This window comes from Cygnus olor, chromosome 5 (genome assembly GCF_009769625.2).
Source record: "Cygnus olor isolate bCygOlo1 chromosome 5, bCygOlo1.pri.v2, whole genome shotgun sequence".
Lineage (NCBI taxonomy): Eukaryota > Metazoa > Chordata > Aves > Anseriformes > Anatidae > Cygnus > Cygnus olor.
The window spans coordinates 46,323,908-46,351,268 of NC_049173.1; the positions used below are offsets into that span (position 1 = coordinate 46,323,908).

General features: G+C 57.2%; 1 protein-coding gene and 1 long non-coding RNA gene across 7 annotated transcripts; one reads left to right on the top strand and one right to left on the bottom strand.

Annotated features, from left to right (window-relative positions):
- RASSF7 (Ras association domain family member 7) lies at positions 1-26,097 on the top strand. 6 transcript variants are annotated; one of them, XM_040558716.1, is made up of 7 exons: positions 1-97; positions 14,120-14,273; positions 15,189-16,093; positions 16,825-16,993; positions 17,348-17,455; positions 20,389-20,541; positions 20,647-26,097. In XM_040558716.1, exons 2-6 carry the CDS (start codon positions 14,171-14,173, stop codon positions 20,535-20,537), a joined length of 1,434 nt encoding a protein of 477 aa, XP_040414650.1. In that variant the 5' UTR covers positions 1-97; positions 14,120-14,170; the 3' UTR covers positions 20,538-20,541; positions 20,647-26,097. The 6 variants fall into 6 exon arrangements, with proteins under 6 accessions (XP_040414650.1, XP_040414654.1, XP_040414652.1 ...); XM_040558718.1 differs by lacking the exon at positions 1-97 and adding an exon at positions 366-476; XM_040558715.1 differs by lacking the exon at positions 1-97 and adding an exon at positions 520-657.
- Positions 23,412-26,741, bottom strand: LOC121070915. The gene is made up of 4 exons (XR_005820293.1): positions 26,700-26,741; positions 24,597-26,585; positions 23,695-23,876; positions 23,412-23,551 (listed from the first exon to the last, which is right to left on the bottom strand). It is a non-coding gene; the product is annotated as an uncharacterized LOC121070915 (long non-coding RNA).
- Positions 26,742-27,361: the final 620 nt, after the last annotated feature.

Sequence of the window (27,361 nt, forward strand, 5' to 3'; positions counted from 1 at the left end):
GGGGCCGGGAGGGCGCGGCGTGAGCGGCGCCGGAGGCTGCGGGAGGCTGCGGGGGCTCCGCGTCCTGCCCGGCCTCCAGCGCGGGGCTGGGCTGCAGGTGAGTGCCTCGCACCGCGGCCCCGGCGCTCCCCGGGGAGCCTCCGGCATCCCTGCGGCACCGCAGGACCTGCCGGCAGCCCGCTGAGCCTCCGCGGAGGGCAGCGAGGCCCTGCTGCTGCTGCTGCTGCTGCTGCTGCTGCTGCTGCTGTGACTGCTGTGACTGCTGTTACTGCTGCTGCTGCTGCTGCTGCTCCTGCTCCTGCTGCTGCACCGGGGCTCGCAGCGGCCCCGAGGCTCGCCGCCTCTCTCCCTCGAGGCTGCCGGAGGAGCCGGCACCAGGGCCCCGCAGCCTCCCCGGCGCGGCGGAGGCAGGTGGCGCTTTGCCAGCCTCCGTCCTCCGAAATAAGTTGGGAGCAGTCTCCCGGAGCAACCTGCAGGTATTCCATTCCTGGTTGGCGTTTCGGCTCCGAGGGGCTGGCTGGGGAAGGCTCTAATCCCATTGTCGGGAGGCCGCGAAGCGAAAATAACCGCCCCGGCGAGGCCAGCCTCCCTCGGCGGCGCGAGGAGGCAGGGAGGCCGCGATCTGCCGCCGCTCGGGGCCGTGGACACCGACCTCTGGTAAGGATGGAGAGCTGGGGCTGGGGTGGCTTGGAGCAGCTTTGGGCTGCGCAGAGCTGCTCCAAGCACCAGGGACCCGGTGCCATCCGCACGGCGGGGCGCTCGGCGTGGCAGCGGGACCTTGGGGACAACGCCGCGGTGTACCTGACGTCCCCAGCGCCTCTTGCCACCAGCACGGCGCCTTGAAATCCACCTGAAGGAGCAGCAGTGCAGGGCAGCATCGGGTAAAGCAGCCACGGGGGCTCGGCTGTGTGCGTTTGGGGTGTCAGCGCTGAGCCTAGCCACAAACGGGGTCTGCGGCCACGCGGAGGAACCGTCTGTCCGTCTGCCTTTCCTCTGCCGGGAGGAAGGGCAGAAGCGTCTCCAAATCCGTGGTGCAGAGAGGGGTTAAATTCCTCAGGCACTGGGCTAGATAAGCGCTCGGCTCCTGGCTGCATACTTCTGATGCCTTTGGTGAACTTTGGTGGCACTCAGCAGGTTGTTTTGTAACTTTCCTCGTAGCACGCTGCGGGTCGAGAAGCAAACTGGCCTCTGCCTTCTCCCTGCCCTGCGACAACGCTTCGCGCTGCACCCTAAAATCCCAGGGGGGAGCTCGGAGGTGGCGTTGTCTTTCCTCCTGCTCGAGCGGAGCAGGTGCATCGGCACAGCACGCGATACTCCCCTCGGGACGGCATCGGCAGCGTTTGCAGGGGTTTCTCGCAGAGCAGTGACCGGAGGGGATCCGAAGAGGCGAGGGGAGCTCTGGCTGCTCCCCGAGCAGAGCCAGGGCAGGCTCCAGGGGATGCCGACAGCACCGTGCACGAGCGCGGGGGCTCGGCTACAGGCGGTGCTAAAGGCACCCCTCACCCCCAGCCCCGAATGCTGCTCGCCTTGCTTATCTGGGGAAGGGGCTGCCCAGCTCAGGGGGGGCCGTGCAGGTCGGGATGGGGTGGAGAAGCTCACCCCTCCCTGGTGCTGGCTGGAATGCCAGGAATCCCCTGCCCGTGTCCCCACGCTGCTCCACCGCTGTGGTTGTCTGCCGCGGGAGCCCGAGCACGGCGCCTGGCCCCTCTCGGCACGCCTCCCTGCCGGCCGCCCCGCGCTGCCCCAAAATAAATAACGCGGAAAGCGAGGGGTCCCCACGTGCAGAAGCCTTTTGGCAACTTTTTCAGGAACAGCTGCAAGGCCCGGAGTGCACGGCTTGCAGCATCCTGGGGGATGCTCGGGGCAGCCTCGGCGGAGCATCCGCACCCTCGTGGGGATGGAGGGCAGGGACGGGGCCGTGCCGTGCTCCGAAACCCCCATCTCCTGGCAGGGGGGTCTGGGCGCTCCAAGAAATAAACCCCCGTGACTGAATGTGAGACAGGTAACAGGGAATTAGCTTTCCTTGGATGAGAAGGGGAAGGGGGAAAAGGGTGACCCCTTTGAAGAGGGCAACCTGAGAGAGTCTGTCCCTGAGATCGTAAGCCAACAGCGGCACCAAATCCATTTTTTATTACTATTTTTTTCTTCTCTTTGAGAAGAAAAGCAATTTACAGCTGTGCTCGGTAGCTTTGGTTACCTGCAGGCCCAAGTGAACGTGCTGGGGAGTTTGCCAGCCTTGACCAAACCTTTTGGCAGCGGGTTGCGGCTGGTGAAAGCAGCGAGGCGACGGCGGGGCTGAATCATCCGAGGGCACTTGGTTCCCTGCTCTCTGCGAGGCAGCTTGGCCAAAAAAGGTAGAGTGGTGTAATTAGCGAAGATACCGAGGTTATACCTGGTGTATATGTACTTGGATACCAAGTGGAGACATGTCGTGGCTGCCCTTGCACCACGCTGCAGAGAAAGGCTGCCCGAGTGTGTCAGCTGGAAACCTTGCTAGCTCATCTTCCGCAGCTTTCCAGCCTCTCTGCCCCGTCCTCTTCGGCTCTTCTGCTGGGGGAGGAACCTCAGCGGTGGCTTGGAGGTGACCCGAGTGTTCCCCCTGCGGGTAGGGGAGCGATGCTGTGGGACCGCGGGCTTGAGGTGCCTGTGCTCAGCACCCTGACCTGGAAAGAAGTCCAGGTGCCGCTTGGGGATGGGTTGGCCTGTGCCCGGTTTTAAAGGTGGGAGGGATGTTTTTGGTGTTACCTCTGTGCATGTAGGTTTTAAGAGCATCTTTTTAAAGGATGTTCCTTTATCTGTTGCAACTTGTCTGTGCCCTTGTAAACCTGCGCAGTCAAATTAAGGCGAAAATGCATCTACACGCAGGGTTTTTAAGAAAATCCTGTTATTGTAAATGATTGCTAACAATTTTATGCCCGTCCATTTTTCAGGTGCCAAGCTCATGAGCTTCTAAAAGCAGCTGATTATTTTGCTTTTTGTGGGCTGGAGTCAGCACTTTCTTGAGGGTGCTGGGGTGCTTCCAGATGCCCTGGGCTAGTCATCTAGAATAACTTGTTGCTTCAAAAAAAAAAAAAACCTCTTACCTGAAGACATGGGTGGGTCAGCCCTGAGCTGGAAGCGCTGGGGCAGGCGAACGCTGCCTGGATTTGGGGTGGTTTCCTCTGCCTCTTCGTAATCCCCATTGCAGTGCAGGACCTGCTGGAGCTCTCGGTTTTAGGAGCTGTGTGCTAAAACCTCCCCGCGGCCCCAAGGTGCCTCCTGCGTGCCCGGGAGGACTGAGGACAGGAAGGGCTCTGGGACCAGTTCCTAAGTTGAACTGGGTCAGGTGTCTTTGGTGCTATGGCACTCTCTCGAGCATTTTGGGGCCAGGAGTCCCTTTCCACCCCGGAGGTGTCCTGTACCACGTGGCTGATGTGCGGAGGGAGGCTCTGGAAGAGCACTTTTTTAGGGTTTTGCTGGTTTCGTGATTCCTGCCAGGAATTGCTTCCCCCAGCATCTCCCCAGGAGGTGCGCGTGCCTGCTGGGGAGCTCGTCCCTGCCTCTGGATGCTTGCCTGAGGCTGCTGGTGGTGTGCGGGGAGTTGGACGAACACCAGAGGCATCTCTACAGGATAGAGATGGTGTGGCTTTGGAGGCTTTGTGCTTGCTGTTCTCACTTGTTGATTTTCCCCCCCCCGAGTTCTGTTTGGAGGTGGCAGCGCTCCTTTCTGTGAAGAGGCAGATACGCTTGGGCTGGACGAGGAGAGGCTGCTTCACCTCTGGTAGTTTTGGAAGTGTTGTAATGGTGGTTTGGGAATCGCTGAGGCTGTGATGTTGGACTCGGCGCTGTCGCTTTTAGTTCATTTAGGCTTTTAATGACCTGAGAGCACAGAGAAGTTAGGGTAAAAGGCTCTGAAGGCTCGGTTTCCAGAAGCAACCTGAGATGAGCCTGTATCGCATACAGCTTAAACACCTAAACACTCCTGTGGGGGGAAAAAAATAAAGGATTTTTATTGCATCTCCCTCTCCGCGCAGACACGCGGGACAGACCAGGGGGTCGCTGCCTCGAGTGAGGCTGGTCGGGAGATCAAAATGGGTCGAGCAGCCCTAACCTCCGCTGCCTCCATTTTGCTTTAAAACACCGTCTTGTTGAAAGACAGCGACTTGTACCCCCGACAGATGGCTCCTTGCTCCCTGCCCGGGCCCTCGCCAACATTTCTTTTTGCAGAGCTGTTACCCGAAAGGCAAATGTTTTTTTGCAGATAGCAAAAGATAGCCCCCTGCGTTTGTGCGCCAGGTAAGGGACGGAGCTGGCTCTCTGAAGATGCACCTCCATTTTAGTGCTTTAGAGAGCTCGTTATCTCTGCGTGGGTTCAGGTTGGGACGGATGGCACCTTCACCTAATTAATCACACGCGAGGTGCCGTGAAAGCAGAGACTCCCAAAATACACAAGCGCCTTATCAAAAGTTTCAGCCTGGATTAATTCCGGCTCTTTTGTTCATTTCACTCCGTGTCTGTGTGAGAGAGAGAGAAAGAAAGAAGCAATTTCAGCTCCCCGCAAGTGGTCATTAAAGGCCTTTTTAATCCTACGGAGTTATAAATAAACATTTGTGGCGGCGTGCACCTGCATATTCATTAGTGCATCCTCGGCGCTCCCTCCCATGCCCAGCGGCGCGTCCTTGGCGCGCGGCTGCTCTTCGGAGAGGGTAGGAGACCGAGTTGCTCTGCAAATGGAAAACAATCTGGAAGGATGTCTCTGGTTTTGTAGTTGCCAGTTTGATCGCCTTCTCTGCTGCGATGAGGGTTGGGGTGGGAAGAGGATCGCTGGTGGCAGTTCCTCTGAATTGTATGAGCACCACGAGGACGCTGGGACTTCAGGGAGCCGCGGGTGCTGCGCTGCCTTCCCCTGCTCAAACAGCAGCAAAACCAATGCCCTAAGTCTGGGGGCTTAGCGGTGCTGCTCTCCAAATCTCAGGTTTCTCTGATAAAGCAGCAGATGCCTCCGGTGGATGTCTCCATGTTGGCTGCCTCTCCCTAACGCTGTCCAGACCTGCTGTCAGGGTGCTTGCTCGGTTATCTCCTTCCCCTCTCTGCTCACCGCAAGCGATGGCTTCGAGCAGCATGAGGACCCTGGGTGAGACCGACGTTTGGAGCAGCGAAGAAGCCATCGTGTAGGGCAGCAGGAGCAAAGCTGTGCCCCGTAATAATGTGCGATGGCTGCTCGAGGAGCAAAATCACGGGCAGTGAGTGACCCATCTACAGAAATAATCCATCTTAGTGGAGTTAATAAAGCAAAACGTTTGGAGCAGATGGGAGAAGTGGCCTATGGCCCATCAGAGCTCTGCTGCCTAATAGGGACTTTTAAAACTTACAGGACTTTAAAGCTTACAGCTGTTTCCAGAAAGCAGCATGAGTAATTGAAGTGCAGCAGCAATAATATCCCTTTAAAAGTTTTTATAGGGACCATCTCCCCCTGCCTTTGGCTGGGGAGGAGCAGCAGAGGAACAAACAGGTAGTTTTGGTATTTCTGAGCGTTTCCGAGGCTGAACCGGGCTCCTGCATCTCCAGATTTGCAGCATTCCTCCTGCATCCCGTGTCATGATAAATACAAGCTGTTTTCTGTCTTGGGGAATGGTCTGTGTGTAATAACAGGGGAATATTCATGAGTTGCATCATGCTTCTCGTCTTGGCTGCTGTGGGAAGTGGACGCGGTGGAGATGCTGGGGTTCCTGGCAGATGCACGCTGCAGTTGTGTTGTCTGATACCCCTCAGAACCTGGCTTGTACGAGCTGCACTGCGAGGGCTCCCCAGAAAACTGTCCCCTAAAGAAGACCAGCGTTTGGGCATCCCAGAGCTGCTGTGCCGGGGCTCACAGCTGGGCAACGTTTGCAGGTTCAGTGTTGCTTTTGACAGCTGAAAAGGAAGCGCTGTTTATTTATTTATTAAAAGTAAAGGCAATAATTTTAGGAAAGGATTGGAGGGGTGCAACCCTGAAAGGTGTTGAGTTCCCATCCTCAGGGCTGATCTGGGTCAGTCTGGATCCCAGCCTTGGCTGGGAGCTGGGCACCTAAATGCTTTCCCAGCCCCTCCTCCCAGGGGCTTAGCATCTGAGCGGGCTCATTGCACAAGAAAAAATGAGCGTGGAAGTGCAAGATCTGGCTTACGTGCAAGAGCCTTTCCTCTCTCCTCTCTAATCTAGATGCTGCTGCTAATTTTGCTTCACCCCCTTGGGAAGAAACTGCTAGGGATTCACCCTCAGCTGCTTTCATGAAGGTGCTCTTTGCTCATGTGTCTGAGGTTGATCATAATGATTACAGCAATAGCAGGTGCTGCTAATGTTTCCCTCGTAAACCTTAATCTTTATGGCTGGCTTTAATAGCCAGCCTTGCTCTTCTCCCCCTATGGATAGCTGCCATTAATGCTGTGTGGGAGAAATGCACCGTGTTAAGGTGAGGAAGACAGCTCATCCAGGCTGCGTGCGCGCATGCGCTCACCCATTGCAAATCCACCTGGCCAGCTCTCGGTGTTTACAGCAGTAGGTGTTATTTTTTTTTAATTTGCTTTAATTTATAACGAGCTTTCGGTTGGTGCCGTGGCCCGGACCAGCCAAGACTTTGCTCATCTCTGGGCCACCTGCCTTGGGCTGGGGATTTGCAGCCACGTGCCTGGCACGGAGCCCGCCTGTGTCGCTGGTCCATAAGGAGGATGCTGGGGGGCCACGCGGCGAAGCCGTGGAGAAAAAAAAAAAAAAAAATCCCCTCCCTGGCCCTGCAGCGGCGATTGAATCAAGCGGCAGTGTTTCCTGGTGAGGCCCACGGCGTGCCTGCAGTGTTATCGCTGCCCGCGATTATTGACATTTCGACACTGCTCCGGCGTTGTCAGCCGGGCAGGAAGCGGTTAGTCATTAATTCACCCGCTGGCCTCAATCAAGGCCACCGTGGGACCCCGGGGAGGGTGTCACTGTCACCTCCCACCTCGGTGGCCACCCGGCTCCCTTAAGAGGGGGCTGCTCGGATGCGATCTTGGCTTGGTTAAAGAGAGGTGGGGGGAAAAAAGTCGGGTTTGATGCCGTGGCAGACCCAAAACTTGGCGGCTGGGAAGGTGGAGCTGGCATGGGGTGAGGCTTTTGTGGTTTTGGGCACATCAGCCAGCCTGCTGGGGCTTGAGCCTCCCTCGCCCAAATCCCTGCCTGAGGACGTGACCCCGAGGCGGTTTCCTGATCAGGAGGAGCTCAGGCAGCCCCCAGCTCTTCCCCGGCCTCGTGGGTCCGCCCTGGGCACTCCGGCCTGGGTTTGCTCCTCCCTGTAATTTGGGAGAGGAAGCGGGGCAGAAAATCCCAGAGCCTCTATTTTGTTCGTAATGGGGGGTTGCTCGCATGGGGCAGGCATCCAGGGTGCTGCTTAGGGAGCCCTTGTTTGTGGCTGTCCATAAATGAGTCTTCCGCAAGATCCTAGCGTCTGGCTCGGGGTTCCGGTGGACTTCCGTGGTGCTGGGTCCGTGGCTTTGGTATCGAGTGACATTTTGGTCTGTGAGTGATACAGCATGGCCCCGCTGAGAGGCCCCACAGGACATGGGGCTGCGTGGCTCTGGCCGGGCCTTGCTCTGCGGCAGTGGGAGTGACCGTGGGTGCTCAGCAGGGCCTGAAGTGTTTTTCTTCCATTCGTCCTCGTCCAGCGCTGCTCGCTTCCACCTTTGAGCAGGTTGGCTCTGCTGGAAGCGCTGCCCCCTGCTCAGGGTTGGCCATGGCCGGACAGCTTGTTCAGAGCCGCGGCTGATCTTCTCCACCCGTGCTGGGTGAAGAAAAAGAGCTGCAGCTGGCATTACGTCCGTCACCGTGGCTCCATGGACGTGGCAAGGAAGGGCCCGGAAGAGCTGCCCTGTCCCTGCAACGCCCCAACAAGAGCTGGAGATGCTCCTCCGAAAGAGGATCCGAGGCAGGAGGAGGCTGTCGGGGGGCTGGAGGGGAACCCAGGCCACAGCCCTTCCCCTCCATTTGGGCTTGGGCTGCGGGATGAGCACCGTCAGGAGGCTTGGGGTCGCTGCAGACCTACTGCTCTGGTCTCCTCTCCACCCCTGAGTAACAGGGAGCCTTTGCTCCCATGGGAGGCTTTTGGCAAGCAGTGGCAGCGCTCGAGCAGGCGTGTTGCTGTCCCAGGAGCTCGCGGCGGGTTCGTATGTGGGCAAGCAGGATCGATCTCTTCCCTTGGGTGCCCAGGAGCTGGGCTGGTACCTCGGGTGGGGAGGGACCTGGGGAAGCATTAAATAGCTGCTGGATGTGTCACCGCAGCAGCTGATCACGGGCGGTGAGTCACTGCCAGCACTCAGACATGCAGGGTTGCGGGGCACGTGGCTGCTCCTCCACTCCTGTCGCCACTTGCTATTTACTTGTGTGGTTTTTTTCTTCGTCTTCTCCTTGAATAGTTTCCTGTAGCATGGGTTCACACGTGCAGGTTGCTTCCTATATGCCTGTCTTCTCCAGCTCTTGCGCCTTGCCTCCCATCCTCACCTCTTCAGGCTGGGCTTTGTCCCCAGGTACTGGCCACAATCACCCCAAAACCACCTGGATGTGGTCCAGCAGGGTGGTCCTGCCCCATCCACAGCAGCTGGGTGTCTGAAACCTCCTCCTCGGGCTCCTGGTCCCCTGGAAGCTCCCAGCGCTGGTGCAGGATCTCGAAACCTTGCAGCATTTTCTGAACCTGCTGGCTTCAGTCTGTCATGAACAGTTTAGGGCTGGAAATGAAGACGCAGTGGTCCTCTGCTTTCAGGCTAGAGGGAGCCGCAGTGTGGGGCCAGGAGATGCTGAGAAGACAAGTGAGAAGTTCAGGTTCAAATCAGGAATGAAATGAGTGCTGTTTGGGCTGGCTGCTCCAGGTGCAGCTTTCCCATCTTCTCTACCTTTTTTCCTGTTGCCTCCAACTCCCTGCTCACCGCAGGGTGCTGAGGATACTCCTGCCTGTATGCAGACCCCTTTCAGGGCTGGGTTTGAAGCACGACCCGTCTCCAGGAGCACCCCACTGTCCGTGCAGGTGCTGCCTGATGACCAGGGGGTCAGCACGGGACCCGGAGCTCAGCGATGCTGGGCGGGTGAAACTGCAAACCAGGCGAAACCCTGCCAGCCCCGTGGGCAGGAGCCGGGCATGGGGCCGCTGCTCAGGTTAACGAGGGAAGAGCAGAGCAGCCCGGGAGGATTTCATTCGTGTTTATCAAGCACGGCAGCCCTAATTACGGACTTCAAAAAAATAATAAATTGTGTGCGTTTGACTTTGGATCCAGAGGCACTCCTGTGGCAACCGTGGTGCAAACAGGGATTTCAAAGCCTGGCCGATGGGCTCTCTGCAGACCTCCTCCTGCTCTGGAGGGACTTCTCAAAGCAGGACTTGCTGATGGGGTTTCTCCCTGCTGCCCGCGTTTCGGTTTGTCGGTCGGTAAAGCGGCGTGAGACCCCGGCAGAGGGGCTGGGAACCTGTGCTGGTTTTTTCTGGGTGCCAGCACCGCTCCCTATCCCCAGCCAAAACCCTGACCTGTAAACTGGGCAAAGGTGAAATGCTGGTCTGCTGGCCGTTTGAAGTCGTAATGAGACTTGCCCAGAAGTTCTGTCTGTGCTGGTGCTTTCCTGCCAGCCCAGCGCTAGCCCCGCACCAGTCCCTTTTCTCTGGGAGGCGTTGAGCACCTTTAACCACCTCTTTAAAGCTGGCCGAGTCCTGTTTTGGGAATGGCAAGAAGAGATCCAAAAAAAAGAACCCGATCTCCAAAGAAAAGCTCTGCTAGAAAATACACTGGCTGCTGCGTTCAATGGTGATTCAGTTTTGTTTCCTCTGTTGAGCACCGCTTAGAAGTGCGTGGCCCAGATCTTGGCGGTGTGGGATAACGTGTCCCTGGGTGCTCAGCACCACCAAGGTGTTGAGGTCCCCTCCTGGTCCTTCCCTCCGTGCCAGTACAGTGAACTGGGGGTGTCTGCAGGAGGCTTTCCCTGGAGCCTGGAGGGGCTCAGCCTGCAGGACAGGGGTGTTGCGTCCTCTTAGGAAACCACGTGGTGCCTGGTGAAGGCATTTGGGATGCCAAAAGCAGCTGCTGGGTGCAAAACTGATGTTTTCTAAACAGACATTTTTCCTTACGGGTGAAAAATTAAGGGAGAAAGGTGCTTGCGTTTGAAATGAACTTGAAAGCCTTGGCCAGAAGGTGCTGGGTCAGCTTCTGGGAGCCCCTGCAGGGGACAGGAGAGATCCCTGCAAGTCAGTGGAGGTACGCGTTTCTGTAATCGGGGCAGCCAGCTGATTTTCTTGGCTGGCCGCATGATGTTTCAGGTCCCAGGAGGTCACGAGGCTCTTGCAAGCACCCGTGGGGTGTTTATGAGCCGGCTGGGACATGCCCTGCTCATCTGCAGGGCACCAAACCCAACTATGCAAAGCGTGCATCCTCTCACCTGCAGAAATAACCCCTCCACCTCCTGCTGCTTTAGCAGGTCCTGCTCTTGGCCAGGGCTCGGAGCACCTGCAGCCACCAAGCCTGCCCATCTCTCTCCTGATTGCCCAAATTCAGCCTTGCCACTGCCAGCTCCAAGGAGCAAGCTTGGCCGGCCGAAGGGTGAGGCTTAAAATTTGGTTGTTGCCTCTGCTGCAGAGCTGTGTCGAGCCAGTTGCTGTGAAACACCTCGATTAGCAGGAGGACTGATTGCTCCCTCTTTTAATCAAGGTAACCCGAAGTTGGCTTCAAACCCTGAGCTTTAAAAGCAGCCTTGATTTATGTGAGGTTGCAGCTTTGTTCAAATCGAGTCTGAACATTTTTTTTTTTGAGCTTGTTTTTTTTCCAATTTAGACTAAGATGCAGCAAAAAATAAAGCTGTAAGATCTGGGAGTGTTAATTTATTTATTTTTTTTTCAGTGCCAGCATTTGAAATTCCAACTCCCAGTTAGGAAATTTGTCGAAGAAGTTGTGTGAATCATCCATACCATCAATTTAGGACCGATCACATGGGAAGGGAGCAGAAAATTAGTCACTTCGTTAATCTGCTTCCAATAAAAATGACTTAGAAATAGACCGGTGGTGGGGGGGGGTAAAACATAAGAGCAGCTTGTGGGAGCGGCTGTCACGCGTCCTCGCACCGGCGCAGCAGCCACCTGCTTGTTTCCCGGTGCTTTTTGGGGGTGGCCGGCGAGGCCCTACAGCTGCCTGCGCTTTGGTTCGTGATCAAAGCGGCTCCCTATGGCGGCAGCACTGCGAGCACAACCAGGGGCAGCCGGAAGGCGGCCTCCCCCCGGGGAGCAGCGGTTCTAACCGGCTAACTTTAGATGCGCAGAAGGGCTTCAATACCCAGAGCAAGCCGCGTGCAGCATTCCTCACTTAGATCAGTTTTCCAAAAAAATCAGAAGACAGAAAGATAAAGGAGGAAAACGTGGAGGAATGGCCTTCTAATTGCTATACGCGCATGTTCTTTTGACAGTAAGGGAAAAAACTTTTATGGCTAAGAAAAGGCAAATAACTTTGTACGAGAAATTTGACAGCAGTGGCTACAAAGGAGGCGATGCTTTGGGATGAGGCGGAGGTTTGTGTTTTTGAAAGCTTTTATAGGAGCAAAGATAACGCTGCAGTGAAAGAGCAGATAATGTCCTGCGCATCCTTATGAAAACAAATTTATTTATTTACTTTTTCCAAGTCTGGAGTGAACTTTCAGGGAGAGGAGAGGCCAAGGGGCTGGTCTGGGTTGCGGCATGTTGGTGATGCTGATGCAAAGGGTTTGGAGAAGCCAGGAAGGGTGAGCGTGGTTTGGGAGAGCTGAGAAATCGCTGTCCCTGAGATCCAACGGAGAAACTGAAGCTCACCCTGGATATACGCTGCTCCCTGCATTGCTGCTGGGGGAGACTCAAAGGGTCGCTTTCCCAAGTAGCCCCTAAGAGATTTCCACGAGATAAGCTTCAGAGCCGCATTACCCACGGGCACTTCCCCGGCACCGCACGGTTTGCTAGCTGCTGGTGTTGTGTTTTTGGTACAAAACATTCTCCTCCTTCGGTTCTCCCTCCAGCAGCGATGCGACACCGGAGCTGAGCTCATTCATACCTGAGCCCCTGCGTCGCCACGGGCAGCTCAAAGCCGAAACTCCTCCGTAAGAGGAGGAAAAACTCCTGCTGCCGCTCCCTGCCTTTCAGTTACGTGCCACTCGCCGTGGGCCGGACGCTGGTAAATGATTGCCAGAGGCTGGCCCTGCACCCAAAGGGGAGCTTCTCGTCCACGCGGGACTCGCGGGCGTCCTGCTCCCGGACCGACCATCGCTCGTCACCCCTCGTCTCGGCAGTCGCCGGCGTTTCGTGCGAGGAGAGGTGAGGCCGTTGCTTTTCTCATTACACAGCCGGCTGCTTTTATTTATTTTCAAACCACCCACTCCTGGCCTCTGCCGGGGCTGTGGGGTAGGATGGGGGCGGGAAAAGCCCGGCTCCACGGGCGGTTTTGGTGCTGGCGGTGCCAGTAGTTGGCACGTCGCTTTCCAGGACACTCTGCCACCCGGTGCTGGCGTTGGGGTCCTGTGTCCCGGCACGATGGTGGCTTTGGGGTGGCAAAACCCAGCCGGGTGGTGCCCGAGCTCAGCAGCGACGCTGAACTTTGCTCCGTGGCGGGGGCGGGCGCCGGTTTCACTGGGAGTTTGCGGCCACACAGCGGGGCAGAACCATGCTCTGAAATGAGACTGGTCTCCACCTCGCCAATACAGCATTTAGGGAACGTTGGTGGGAGAAATGGGCAGAGCCCGAGCTCCTTCACTGCTGCTGGTTTTCCCCCTCGGTGCTGCCAAGTCAAATAATCGTGCCCGTGGCGGCTGCTCCATGCCTGCTGCCCTCGGTCCCCGCCGCGCTCCGCGGGTAAATCTGGAAGTGAGGGATCGATAACGCTGCTGCGGCTGATGGGGAGGCTGGTGTTGGATCAGCTGCTCCCAAGTGCTCCCCGGGGGATGGATTTGGCTTTCGGGCTTGTTCTCTAACAAGTCGTTCTGCCCCAGCACCGTCAGGTCTGCTGGTGGGAACAGCATCGTGGGACTGTTTCCTTTCCTAGGCTTCTCCTTTGCCTTCCTTGTGTCACGGCTAAAGCCTCGTGTTGCTCAAGTTGGGAGCCTTCGAGCCCATGCTCTGATTCCTCAAGGAGGCAAAAATTAAAAAAAAATAAAATAATAATAATAAAAAAAAGGCTGTTTAACTGAAGATAAAGCTTTTCTCCCTGCACTGACACCTGCTTTTGCTTCAGCCTGCTCCTTGCAGGCACCCCTGGGGCGATGGCAGCAGTCGTGGCGTGTCTCCAAACTTTGGGGAACTGGAGGGACTGGGAGCTGGGCTAGGTTTGGAAAGCAGTTTGGGACCCTTTGTACCTTCCTCTGCCCTGGTCCCTCAGACAGGCTTGATGCTTGAAGGCTCCACAAAAAAACATAGGAGGAAAAAATGTTTTGAGAGTGTTTACAACCAGAATAAACCCAGATATCTGAGTTCTTTGCAGATTACGTCGATTTAATTTCATTTGTTAAGACTTGTGGTCGTTTGGCTGCTGGAAGAGGCAGGAGTGCTAAATGAGATTTTGCTGCAGTTAATTTTTCCCATTTCTTAATCCCTCTCAGATTAACAGAGGGGAAGGTAAATAGAGCACAACGTGCGCCATCTACACCTCTCAATTTCCCTTTGCACAGCTGGGAAGGGTGGGCGGGAGGGCGGCCGGAGGCTTCTCTGCCTTTTAGATATTGTTTGGAAAATCCCCAGTGCCACACTGCCAAATTGTTAGGGAAATAGCAGCGGAAGTCCAACAAATCCATTAAAAGGCTGCGCTCTCAGCAGAAATAGGCAGGGTGTTTTCTGGCTGCCCAGACCTACCACGCACACGGGCAAACCCCAGTGTCTCTCACCCAGGGAGGACTTGGACCCGCTGCCCAGACCTGAGCTGTGCACGGGGTTTTTGGCGAGACAGAAGGGTTTTATTGCAGGTGAACGCCGGTATTTTAGCAATAACACCATAAATCTGATCTGTGAGCAGCAGCAAGCGTCTGGCTCTGGCTGCACCTCGTGGGTGGGGGCTGATGTTCCAGGTGCCCAGCAAACCTAAAAGCGCGGCTGTTAAAGCATCGCCCCTAGAAGAGGCTCAGGACTGACTCCTTGTGTCTTCTCTCCCGCAGGGACCGCGTCCCACGATGCCCCAGCGTGCCTGAGGCCCGGCAGCCGCGGGGATGGAGCTGAAGGTGTGGGTGGACGGCATCCAGCGGGTGGTCTGCGGCGTCTCGGAGCAAACCACCTGCCAGGAGGTGGTCATCGCTTTGGCGCGGGCCATAGGTGAGCGGCGCACACCTGAGCAAGCTAAAACGGAGCTCTCAAGACCAGACCAAACTCCTTGCCCTCCGTTTGGCACGGCCGTGTGTTTATATCCCTCCTCACAGAGGCTTGCTAGGGAGATGGCCAAAATAAATAGCTTGCAAGCGGCGTGGACAGGGTGCCTGGATGCCGGTGCCTGCCGTGCTCTCGCCTGTGGTCAATCCTGCCTTCTAGTGGCTCAGTTTCAAAATGCTGCGATCCTATTAGCGCGCAGGCTTTGCGCTGCGATGTTTCCCCTCCGTGCCAGGTTTGAGATCGAGCCCTGTAGATCAAAGCCCTCGTATCTCCAATTTCTCTTGCACGCCTTCCAAAAAGAACAGCAGGCTGATGTCTCCTCCACCTCCGCTCTCCAGGGTGTGCGTTCTTCCAGGCTGAGGGAACAGCAGGGCAGCTCCAGTTGGTGTCCTCAGCTTTTTCACACGCAAAAGTGCGACCACGGAGGCGCTGAGCTTTGCAGAGAGACGCCCCATCCTACAAAGAGGGGCAGCACGGGACCCCGTTAATGGGGGAATGACTTGTGCCGTCCTCTCTGCGGCGAGCTGCTCGTGCTGTTGGGTGTCCCTGGGGAGATGGGTGGAAGATTTGGGTGATGGGTGGGAGATTCAGTGGGAAGATTTGGAAGGGGAAAGGGAAGAAAATTAATTTGTGTGGGTTTTGGGGTGCACCTCGCTTCCCTGGCACCATCTACCCCCAATGCTCTCGCTCGTTTTGGTGTCCAGAGCAAAACAAAAATGCCCCATCCTTGGTGGGTAGGGGCACCTCTGGGTGCTTCTTGGGGAGAGGGAACCTCCTGGGAGCAGGGTCCAGCTCTGGGGCAGCGGGGACGTCACCGGCCGCGGCTTTCCCCCGGGTGACGTGCTTGTGTCCTGCCCTCAGGTCAGACGGGGCGCTACGTCCTGGTGCAGAAGCTCCGGGAGAAGGAGCGGCAGCTCCTCCCGCTCGAGTGCCCCTTGGAGTCGCTGGCCAAGTGCGGGCAGTATGCCAACGACGTGCAGTTCATCCTGCGGCGGACGGGCCCCAGCGTGGCCGAGCGGCCCTCCTCGGAGGGCGCTCCCCAGGCTCCCGAGAGGACTTTCATCCGGGCCAGCCTGCCCATCAAGCCCCGTACCGTGAGCACCGAGGCGCCCCGGCCCCGGGAGCCCAAGAAATCGATGACCTTCAACTTGGGTCCCATGGGCTCCGGCGAGCTGTTTGCTAAGAGCCGCTGGAGGCAGCACGCCTGGGAGGGGATGGAGCTGAAGGACGGCGGGGCCGGCCAGCTCTCCAAGGAGGAGCTGTTTAAGACGGTGTTGCGGCAGCAGGAGCAGCTCAGCTCCTTGGAGGCCCACGGGGACACCCTGGAGACGGACCTGCGGTTCTGGGAGCACGGCCGGGCCCCCAGCCAGGAGGACGAGATCCTCTACCTGGAGCACCTGGTGCGGAGGAACGAGACGGAGCTGGGCGAGGAGGAGTTCTGGCAGAGCGAGCTCCGGCTGGAGAAGGAGTGCGAGCGGGAGAGGCAGGAGCGGGTGAGGAGCCTGCGGGCCAGCCTGGAGGAGTACACGCAGAGGATCTACGAGCTGAGCGCCCGCACCGAGGCCCTGCAGAAGGAGATCCAGTGGGAGATGGCCGAGAGGGCCAAGAGGGGCAAGGAGAGCCCTGTGCCAAGCCCCACGGACCTGGAGGACATGGCTGCCAAAATGAAAAGGGATCTGGAAGCTAAAGTCAAGCAGGGCACGCAGCTGGAGAGCAACCTGGCCAGCGTGGAGAAGGCCCTGGAGGAAGCCGAAAGGTCCCTGCAGGTAGGTACGGCCAGATTACCTGGCCCTGGGGGGTGAGGGACCCTCCAGGGGGAGAAAAAGGGGGTCTACACCTGGAAGGAAGCAGGCACGGGTCTAGCGTGGGCGAGGGGCTCCTGCACGTGTGGTGGTGCCAGAGCAAGCGGTCCTCGCGTAGCCACTGCGTGGGGTCGATGCAGCCAGGCAAAAGGCAGGGATCGGCAGTCGGTCTCCTCAGTGGTGTTGTTGGTCAGCGTTGTTTTTATGCCCATGCCTGGGAAAAAGGAGTAGCGGAGGGGAAGCACAGGTCTCCGCGGTGCCCAGGCACGAGGCTTTTTGGCAATGCCCCGGGCTGGCTGGCTCTGAACCAGGAGCCGAGCTGTGCCGGAGCTGTTGGGCTCAAGCCGCCAAGACCCGTGGTTCTCCTGTCCCACTAGGGTTTGGGTGCTGTGTGGTATGCTGTCCTTGTCCTTACTGCCCGAGCATCCCCATCCCCATGCAGAGGGGCAGCCTGGGGGTGTATCCCGGAGGTGCTGGTGGGCTCCAGAGCCGTTTGGGGGGCTGTTTGCAGCAGTTTGCTCAGCACGGCGTGGCTGTTGTTGGCCTGGAGTCCCCACAGGCGGTGGCATGGCCTTGTCCCCATGGGGGACGAGTCCCTGACGTGAGCCGGGGAGCAAGGCTAAGGCCTCAGGAGGAGGCGCAGAGCAGCGTGGGGGGCACGCAGCTCACCCTGTCACCCCCAATGTGTTTTGCAGGCCCAGAACCAAGAGCTGGAGGAGTTAAATAAGGAGCTGAGGCAGTGTAATTTGCAGCAGTTTATTCAGCAGACGGGAGCCACGGTGACCGTCGGGCAGGCCAGGTCTGAGGAGGACGCCCAGCCGGAGCCGAGCCCGCGTGAGCTGCCAGCCTGCCGGAGGAACGGAGGTCAGCGCGCCGGCTCGGCCACGGGGGGCTGCCCTGTGACCCCAAATGTCTCCCTAATGGCCCCGGCTCCTTCCTCTTCCTCCCCCTGGGCTCCGTGCGGCTCGGCTCCCTGGGATCTGTGGCTGTGCTTTCATGGCATGGCCCTCGGGACGGGGCGCTGCGGGGATGGAGGCCAGGCCGGCAGCCTTGTGTTAGGGATGGGGGAGAGACCAAGGGGGGCTGCACGGCCTTCTGTGGAGTGGGGGACGGGGGAACACGGGGATCTGGTCCCTTCTCCCAAGGGATATCCACTCTCTGTGAGTCCCAGGTGCCCGGCTAGCTCTGCCTGAGCTGGGTGTCTTTCCTCTCCCGCAGGGTTTCCCCCCTCCAGCGGCGACTCGCCTCCCCGCTCCAGCACCAAGCAGCTCCTCGGCCATCCCCGGACCCTGCCGGAGCCCCTGGTGTCCAGCCTGAACCCCGAGGGTGCGTATGTCCCTGCGGGGCCCCCCAGCACACTGGGGAGGGCCTGCGGGAAGGGGAGAGGGGTTTGCTACACGAAACGGGCTGTGGCGAGCGAGCCTGCGTGTGTGTGCTGGAAGTGGGAGGCCGGAGCTATTTATAGATGCCATTAGGAGAGCTGCATTTGTACCCTGCTATCCCCTGTGGCCTCCGCTCCGCTGCGAGGCAGTGAGGCCATTGGTGTGGCATCCGAAGCAGTCTCCGGCGTTCGGGGCCATCTGCGGTCCTTCGGGCACAGTTTCCTGGGATGCTGCCGGCTGCTTTTCAGGCCACTGGCTCCCTGTCCATCCCCTTTCCTCCTGGGAAGTGAACGAAGGGGGTCCCGGCAGCGGTGCGGGTTGCGCTGCCACGTGTTTGGAGGGCAGCAGAGAGCTGGGAGCAGAGCTGGAGCAGGTCTGTCCCAGCCCGTGGCTTGCATCTTGTCAGTCAGACAGTGTAACCTGCGGGACCTGGGGATATTCCTCCTCCAGCAGCCAAGCAACTGCTCCTTACCCACTGTCCTGCCTCCCCAAATACCCCAGGGCTAAGCCTTTGCTGAGGTTAGGATGGGGAGGATTTGGCTTCTGTCTCTTGCAGAAGCGGTTCCCGCCCCCGGTACCCCATTTCTGCCCACCTCGGGGCCAAACCATCCGTCCTCATCTCACCCAACCCTGTGACCGTGGTGTCTGTGTGTCCGTCTGCACACCCCGAGCCCGAGGCTGGGTTTCATGCTGCAGACGCACGGTGCTTCCACACGTCACGTCTTCTGTGCTGTTTTTCTCTCTGTGAACGCTCACCCACTGCAGTGGGGTCACTCAGTTTATTTTTGTCTGTCTTGCAGTCATATCAACCAGGCAGAGCATCTGGAGGTAGAAGGGCACAGCCAGTGGACGATTGATTGCCTTGCAAGTGTAACTGTATAAATAAAACCATATTCCATATATATATATATATTATATTTTTTACTGCTTTATATCGTGAATGGATGTGGATGGCCAGACAGAGTATTTTTACAGACTATACTATAAAACAAAGACTGACCAGACAAAGCAACCCTCTTCCCCTGTGGATGAAACAACCCCCTTCTATTTTTTTAAAGTGCTTTCCATATTTAACACACAATGGCAGTGCTCACGTTCCGCGTGGCCTTCCCAAAAGACCCGCGGTGTGTTTCGAGAAGCCCTCGTTCCTTTGACTGGCGGGGCGGAGCTGCATCGGGACGGCCCGGGTGACATCTCTTGTGGCAGAGACCTGCCCTCGGGCTGCTTATGAGACTTGCTCGGTGAAGCAGGCGAAGCGGACGGCGGGACCTGGTGCCACGTTTCGGTGCGCTTTCCCCAGCGAGCCCCAGCGCTGATGACGGTGAAGGAGCTGCCGGAGTCCGGGCCTCATCCTGTGTCATGCTGCGGCATTCCCTCGGCTGTGCTCATTCACGTGAAACGGGAAGAAATGGGTGGCCTTACAGCATCCCGCCGCAAAGAAGCGGGGCCGCGATGCCCTGTCCTAGCGTGAGGGGAGGACTCCGTCGTCTTAGTCACCTGCCTCCGATGCCCTGAAGCCATCCTGACAGCCAGCAGGTGAACGCCTGAGGAACCCAGCGCCGCTTTTGGTGCGTGCACGGAGCCTGCGGTACCACTGCCCCGCGAGAGAGTCCCTGAGAGCAGCTGACCCCTGCCACGAGGCACGCATCCGTCCTGGGGCCGACCTGGCTGCCTGTGACCACCAGCACCCTGCCCTCCTCGCCTCGCACCGAAGCACGGCGTAGATAGTCCTGTTTGCCAAGCTGCCCTCCTCGGGTTCGACCCTCTGCGGATGTTTGCACGACCTGGAGGGGCTGCGTGCTCCCCAAATCCCACAGCAGCCCCCAAAAGTCCTGTTTGGGGGCAGCGGAGGGGACGCTCTGGGTACGGCTGCCCTGCCGACGTCTCCGTCCTCGCTGCGCACCTGCTGCGGGGTGGCTGCCTCAGCCAGAGACTTTTGGGGGAAGCAGAAAGCACGGAGATGCCCCAGGACTATCGGATGGGTTGGTGGGTTTTAAAAACAGCCTTTATACTGGCCAGGGGGCACACGAGCAGCTTTTTTAGACAACTTTCTGTCCCCTTTTTTACTGTGAGAAACCTGTACTAGAAACCCCCTTTCCACGGTGCTAAGAGGGAGGGAGAAGTGAGCAGCCATTCCCTGGCCACAGAGGGGACAACCAGGCTTCGAGGAGACAGGGACACGTGTGGAGACTTTTTTTTTTTTGTTTTTTGCCTTAAGTCCACTTAGTTTTTAAACTTGTTCTTAAATCAGTACTATGCCAGCAGGATGAGCCCCTCCCTGGCTGCCCATGGCTGGAGTGTGCAGGACAGAAACGCTTTTGGTGACATTTCACTGAATGTTTTTTTTTTTCTTAGTTTGTGTTCTTGTTTTTTTGGTTGTGTTTTTTATTTTTTTTTCCTTGATGGCCAGTAGTTCCTCTTGTTTCTGTTCATCTGTCCCACTGGGTTCTGCTGTATTTTTAATTGTGAAGCCAAAGTGGCCGAGGGGGCCCAGGGAGGGGACAGGTTTGTCCAGGGGGTCCCAGTGCCCCGGCGTCTTTGTTTTCTACATGTCCTCTCCGTTGTATGCAAAAAAAAATGTGACTTGGACGCTGTGTTCACTGTAAAACACACTTTCCGTGTATGAATGTATCCTGCGCGCTACGGCATTGTCTGGTTTCAATTTTCAATAAATCTTTTGGAAAGGATTTGTGTAAAGCGAGCCTGCACGTGCTGCTGGAGCTGAGCCGTCCCCGCTGCAGGTACGGGGCACGGCGAGCGCTTCGCGTACCCCACGGCGGCCTCTTTTCACAGGGAATTAAAGCCGTAAGTATTTTATGACCAAATGCTTCTTATGCATGTGCTGCTCTTTTTTTTCCCCCCTTTTCTATCACAAAGTGCTTTACAAACAGTGGATGAAGCTGGTGTCCGCCGAGAAGGCAGCCGTCTCCAGGATGAAACATGGCAGCTTGTTAATAATGCACAGCAGCAGCGCGGAGCATTTTAGGACAGGAGGAGAAGGGGACGGCACGTGGCTGCAGATATGAGCAGGTAAGGGGCCAGCCTCCCGTTCACCTTTACGCCCCCCCCATCCGTTCCAGCGTCACGGCACGCCCGGCCGGGCACACGCGGTAATGCCGGCTCTCTCCCCGCCAGCATCTCCCCGAGGAAAGCCGAGGAGCTGAGCGCGGACCGAGGCTCTGCCGCTCTCTGACCCCGCTTGGACGTGCTCGCTCAGCCCTTTTCGGAGGTGCCCACGAGCCCCCAGCACGGCCGTGCCACCGCAGCGGGCCTGGGGACGGCGGCCGCTGGCGTCCCGCAGGATTTTCCCCGTGCCGCAGCGAGGGGCGGCTGCGGGCGAGTGAAATATTAATGGAGAGGAAAGCCGTCGAGGGCAGCGCGGCAGAGCCCCCTGCTCGCTGCGTGAGTACCTGCTGCCGTTCAGCAGCTGGTTGCACGATATTTAAGGATTGGTTTGCTTCGTTTGGAGGCCGCTGGTAGTGCCGAGTCTCCGATTAGTCCTGAAGAACAGCGGGGAGATGTGATTTCAGGGTTGTCTTTTTGGAACCGAGATTTGCTTCCCTTTTTTTTCCCCTCGAATCGCTGGAGTTGGAAACGTATGTTGGGAAAAAATGTGTTAAAAATACGTTTGCTCCGTGCAGCCGCATGAAGAAGTCTGTCCCCTGCGGCCAGAGCGCTGATTGCTTGTTTTTTGAACTTTTTGCTACTCTTGCTTTTAAAATGAGACTCCAAGGAAAGTACTGGGGCATGATGGAGGTTGTAAAGAGCATTTCAGTGCTGCTTGTGGAAAAACCCCAAACCCTAGGTTCAGAAAAACTGCTTGCCTTGGACGCAGCCAGGTTTTCCTCTGGGGACACGCAGACTGTTTTCCCCTGCTTGGCCGATTACCTTAGCGTTGGCTGCCTTGTTTCCCCCCGAACCAGCCCTGAGAACTCGAGGTGTTCGCTGAAATCAACAGTGTGCCTGAAAAACTGGTATCTGCGGGTTAAAAAAGGGGCTCTTTCATTTTGGGACCCTGTTTGTAATTCTGCTGTGTGCAAATCAAAGAGGAATAAAGAGAAAAGGTTCGTCGCTGACAGCACCTCCTGCGGGGGGGGGGGGCGGGAACCACAGAAAAATAATTCAGCAGCAGTGGAATCTCGCATTCTAGCCCTGCCTTACCACTTACTCGGTTGTTGTTTGGGTGTTGTTTTTTCTGTTGTTTTGAAGATGATTTTCTGTGGGTTTGGGTGTCCTTGGGGAGAGAGTGCTGCGGCCATGTGCTAGCCCTGGATTTGCAGCCGTCGCCAACGCTCTGCACATCTCTGTGCCGGGGGAACGCCAGCCCGAGGGCTGTCCCACGGGGGATGCTTCGTTACCGACACGCAGGGCAAGAGCCTGGTGGCATTCTGCAGCTAGATTTACTTATTTTTCTCTACAAAACCAGCGCTCAGCAGCCACGAAGGCGGCGGAGTTCCTTAAGGTAATAAACAACCGACTGAATCTAGCCCCCGGACCGCCACCCTGCCGTCCCCCCGCCGTGCGGCTCAGCGGCGGTGACCTAAATTCGTCGTGGCACGAGGGGCCCTGCGCTTCGGGGACACGGTGGCGTGCGGTGGCACCCCCTTGGCTCCCGAATTTGGATTTGGCAAGGGACCACCAGGCTGCTTGTCCTGCGTCCAGTGCCGCCGGCCTGCGCTTAACGCCGCGCGCGTTATTTAACCAGGCGAGGCTCGACGCCCGCCGCAGCTCTCTGCCTTCCTGCTTTTATCTGCTCTAAAGGCTGTGTCAATAATACATTTCTGCCATTGAATATTTTATTGATGATTTGACTTTTCGCTGCTTGCAATTCCCAATTCAAGGCTGCATGATTGTTCCTAATTAAAATTTTATGCCCTGGGAGAAGCCTTCTTGCTACAGTGGAGACGATGCTGTCTTTTTCTAGGCCACTACTGAGTGGTAGGAAGGAATTACTCATTGTTATGAGATTAAAACAAAGCAAATTATTATTTTATTTTATTTTTTTTAAAAAAAAAAAAGCAAGCCCAGCATACGACGCCTACTGGAGAGTGAACAAGTGACTGGCAGGCGAGGCAGCGATCCAAGTACGTAGGGTGGCTGGAGGATGCTGTGCCTGGGCGAGCAGGCGGTCGTGTCCCTGTGTCCCCGGGGCACCGCAGGCAGCAGGACAGCTTCTTCCTTCCCCTGCCGTGGGGTGCTGCTTGCTCACTGCCATCCAAACATCATGAAGCACAAGGTGCATCTCCAGCGTGCAGTCTTTTTTTTGGTGTTGTTTCCTAAGACCTGTGGGGTACCTGCAGGCGCTCTCAGCACACGGCACGGGGCAGGAGCGGAGTTCAGCCACAGGCTCAGGTTCAGTCATTTCCCCGTGCCGCTTCTGAAGCCGCTCAGTCGGGGTGTTGGGCGCTGTGTGTGACAAAACCTGATTTATTTTTCTTTAATGCTGCATGACAAAAATGATTCTCGGTTCCTCACCCATCTACCCCATACTGTGTCTGCTTGCAAAGCCAGGCATCCTCCCCCCTAAAGGTAGTTGGGGGTACCGGTGCTGCACCACACTGGGCTGGCTTCTCAAAGGACAGCTCTGCTGCAGCCACCTGAAACATCCCGTGAGCAGTTGTGTATTCGGATGTGCTCCCCAGGATTTGGGTGTCCTGCTGGGTTTTGTTTTTTTTTTTGTTTTTTTTTTTTTTTTTTGAAATTCATCTAGAGTGCTAGAAGCATTTGTGCTTCCTCCCAGCCCCGGGATTTGGCAAGCAGCTTTTAAAGCACACGCTTCAGCACCAGTTACATAAGGAAAGGTGTGAATGACTGGAGGAGAAACTGCCTGTTGGTTTTGCTCTCTGAATGATGTGCAGATGCTCTGTTTGTTGCTCCCGGGTGTGCAGATTCTAGAAGGGCAGCTCACTGAAGCCAGAGAAGAGAAACTATCTGAACTGGCACGTGTGCGCGTCTGTCCACGCAGAGCATTGTCTGTTCTCACAGTGATGGTTTTCCTTTTTGTGTCTCACAGTAAAGACCGAGCACATTCTACCTTGCCCTGGAAAAAAAATAATCATATAGCACTAGAGGAAGTCGGGAAATTTTCTTGTTTATGGATGAGCAAGTTTCTTTCCCAATAGAACCTCCTGCCAGCAGAAATCTTTTTTTTTTTTGAGATGTATTATATAAGTCCTTGCTTACATGTAACTAACCGACGTCCTCTTAAACAATTCATGTAGCCCTTCTTTTCCTGACAGGCCAGCTTGCTCCCTCGGAGACTCACAGCTTTGATTTGCCACCGGCACGCTATTGACAGAACACACTAGGTGCTTCCTAGCCCAGCGCACGACAGGTTACACCTGCTCGCTTCCCTCTGCGAAGTGCTGAAATAGAAGAGCAAAACCTTTGAGGTGCACAGAGTCCCTTTAGCTTAACAGGCCTGACTTTCAGCATCTTCCCCACCTGTAAGGCACGCCTCTCCCCAAAATCTTACCGCATCAGTTCTCAGCAAGATCTTTTAGCTTCTGGATGCTCTGGTTACCGAAGTATCACCTTACAAATCTGGTTACTGGCTGCTGAACACTTAAATGAAGGGACGCCTTAGCCCTGGCGTATTTTCTCATCGCTCAGGAGCGCTCGTCAGAGCAGTCATGGCTCCGCGGGCTCCACGTTCAGAAAGGGCTCCTGGGCTAGGGCAGGGGCAAAGGCACCAGCACTAGGGTTTTGGCTTGAGAGACGGCCAGGTCGCAAGGGCACCTTCCCCCCTCCTTTTCAAACTGCCTTCTCTTGATATACAGGCAAAATCAGAGATGGGAGGTACGTGACACGTATCGGACAGGTACTTCACTGAGTAGGTACAGCCTTCCTCTTCGCTTGGTCGGGGTAACCGAATACATCTTACAGAGCTGCTCGGCTCTGTGCTGAGCCCTGAGTTAGAGTAATGAGCACCCAAACACAGGTTTTGCACCATTTATTGAAGATTTCAGGTGACAGCACGGCAGGTTAGTTTTGAATCATGCCAAAAGAACGTTAAAAACAGGAATTCAGCTGTATGCTTCCCCCACATACTGGAGAAACACAAAAAAAACGGAAAACAAACCAACCTCATTTCAATCCCTTGCCTTTGCTTACTGGAGCTGAACAGGATGGTCTCGTAGGTAGCGGGAAGCTGCAAGTTTTCATACCGAGTGCTGCCTGATGGGAACTGGGACAAACCTTGCCAGAGCAACCGGGCAACCTGCAGAGCCATTTCTGCCGGTGGGGTCTCCAGCAGTTAGTCATCGGGCAGCGCGGGGCTATTTCTTCAAAGAGAAGCAGAGCGCCTTCGTTTTTGGGTACAGATTTGTTACCTGTGAAATAAGGTGGTACAGCATTGCCAGACTTCAGTTTCAATGTGCGGATACGCTGTCAGGACACAGACAGCCATATGCAGGTACTGGTATCTTGCACGTTTCCCCCCACCCTGATCTCTACATGGCCACACCGGTGCTCCTGCCTGCTCAGAGAGCTGCAGATCTGCAGCTGGAAGTGCAGCTGGGGAAGAGGAAAGCTGTCTGGGGCTGGGAAAGCTGAGAAATTTGTTCCCCCCCCCATCAGACAAGACCCGTTTGGCTACTGAACAAGTGTGAAAGCTTTGGTAAATTCAGGCAGTTTTCCTCTCTTTCTGGTGTGCCTTGACTCACCTAATCAGCACGAGGCACGTAAGGAACTGATTTTCCTTTCTGAAGAGCAGATGCTCCTCTGGGACCTGACAGGAGAAATGTCAAACGAGCACAGGCAGGGGAGATGGGGACAGGCACAATTTCTTTGTAAGAGACTTGCTCTGTAGAAAGGATGTCGCTCTGCTTTTCTGTATGGTTAAGTACTTACTGAGCAGAGCGCTGCTGATTCCTTCAGGAGATTATGCCTGTACAACAGTCCAGGGTTACATGTCAGCAGCCCAAGCAAGAGAGGCTACCTTTCAGAAAACCCTTTCAGGAAATCTGGGAGGGCTGCAGTGAATCCTATCTGGTTATTATTAGCTTAAGCAGGAGATAAAGCTGTGCCATGCTCTAAAAAGACACTTTTCAACTACCCAGCTCCTTTGATGGGCTCAAAATCGAAAGAGAAAACTTTGCTCAAGAAGCAATTTGCCTCGTCACTTCCTCGATTTCGAGTGACAGCTGCCCTGCACAGCTGGAGGAGTCCCTGCCCGTTCGCCTTCCTGCTCCTCAGGCCATGAAGTCTGAGTCCCCTGCGTGATATCACAGCGTGAGCGTGCAGGGCAGCCCGGCCGGGACCAAAACAGCCCCGGTGCTAGAAGCAGAAAGGAGGGAGCAAAGGTGAGGGGTGGGATGGGAAGCAAGCAACAGCAAAAAAGGAAAGCAAGGCTCGTTTCTGCTTCTCATTTAACAGATTACAGAGTCTCTCTTTAAAGGTGACTCATCCAGGGCAATACCAGGCATGGTTTCTTCTATTAACACACCCTTGGCAATAGCAGTTCAGTTAGTCACTGACTGGGTATCAAGACGTCACCGGCTGGGATAAAGCTCCTCTTTAACTTGGTACAGCGTCCATTAATACGTATTTACTTTGGAGACGAGCAGGGGCGGGGGGGGGGGGGGGTGGGGAGAGGGAAACCACATCTCTCCTTCACCCGGCCGCTCCAGCCCGTGCAACTTCACCACCGACTCTTTGCCTCGGCTGCCTGCTCCCCTGCTCCGCTCCGCCCGGCTCTGCCACTGCAAGCGCTGGGAAGTCACTCGCTGGTGGGACGGATGGACAGACGGAGGGCAGCGAGGCTTGGCGCGGCCGGTGATGGGAAGTCACTCACTTGGTGGGACGGGCGGAGCTGAGGCTGGTGGTGGTCAGTCGCTGGCGATGGGAAGCTGCAGGTGGGACGGGCGGGCGGGCGGCATCTCCTCATCGCGCCGCAGCCCCGCCGCGGGTGCGAGGCGTCGTGCCGGCGAGGCGAGGCGGCCGCCCAGCGGTGCCCGAGGAGCAGGTTAGCCGCTGTCACACGCACAGTGGGGTCGCCGAGAGCACAATGTGCGTTAGTCAGTGGCTCACCTGCTCCTGGAGGGTGGCGGCGCGGCGGCGGCGGCGGGGCCCACCTGCAGCGCGGGGGAGATAACGCGCCCGGGACCCTCCCGCTGGCGGTACCGAGGCGGGGGCTCCCCCCGTGCCCGACCCCCGCCGCGCCCGGCCCGCCCCGCCCGGCCCCTCACCTGCCCCCGCCGCTCCGCGCTGCCCCCGCCGCCGCCGCCGCCAACTTCTCCCTTCTGCCCCCGGCCCGGCCCACGCCGCGCGCCGCGGCCCCTCGCCCCGCCCCTTTCCCCGCCGCAGCCAATCGTCGCGCCGCCCGCCCGCCGCCGGGACACGCCCCCGAGGCGCGGCGGCCAATAGGGATCCGCCTGCCCCCCCCCTCGCGGCTCCTCGCTCCCTCGTTACCTACTCCCCCCCCCCCCCCCCCGGTGACAGCGCGTTCGCTTCTGCACGTCCGTGAGGCGGGGAGGAACCATTCGGCCCCGCCGGCCCGCCCGCCCCGCTCACCCCGCCCCTTCCCCGCTCATCCGCCGCTCCTCGCCCGCCTCGCCTGCCGAGCGGCCCCTCCGCGGCCCGCCGGGAGCCCCCGGCCCCCCCCGGCCCCTCAGTTATCCCCTACAAACTCCCCGGACGCCCCCCGGTCCCCCCCGTCTCCCCTCCCGGCCGGCCCTTGGTACGCTCCGCGGGGCCGGGCCATGAGGGCAGTGGCGGGGCGCACGTAGGCGGCGGGGGGGGGGGGGGGGCTGTGTCCCCCCCCCCCGAACTGCCAAAGGGACGTTACCTGCTGAGCATTAAAGGCTGAATTTAAAGTGGTTTTAGGGTGTTTTGGTGTGTTTTTTAAAAT

Bases quoted from the DNA above. Each gene is read 5' to 3' on its own strand.
- RASSF7 (XM_040558716.1), top strand. From the start codon at position 14,171: ATGGAGCTGAAGGTGTGGGTGGACGGCATCCAGCGGGTGGTCTGCGGC. The intron at 16,094-16,824 runs GTAGGTACGGCC...TGTGTTTTGCAG, and splicing joins AAGCCGAAAGGTCCCTGCAG to GCCCAGAACCAAGAGCTGGA. The intron at 17,456-20,388 runs GTGCGTATGTCC...TCTATCACAAAG, and splicing joins GTCCAGCCTGAACCCCGAGG to TGCTTTACAAACAGTGGATG.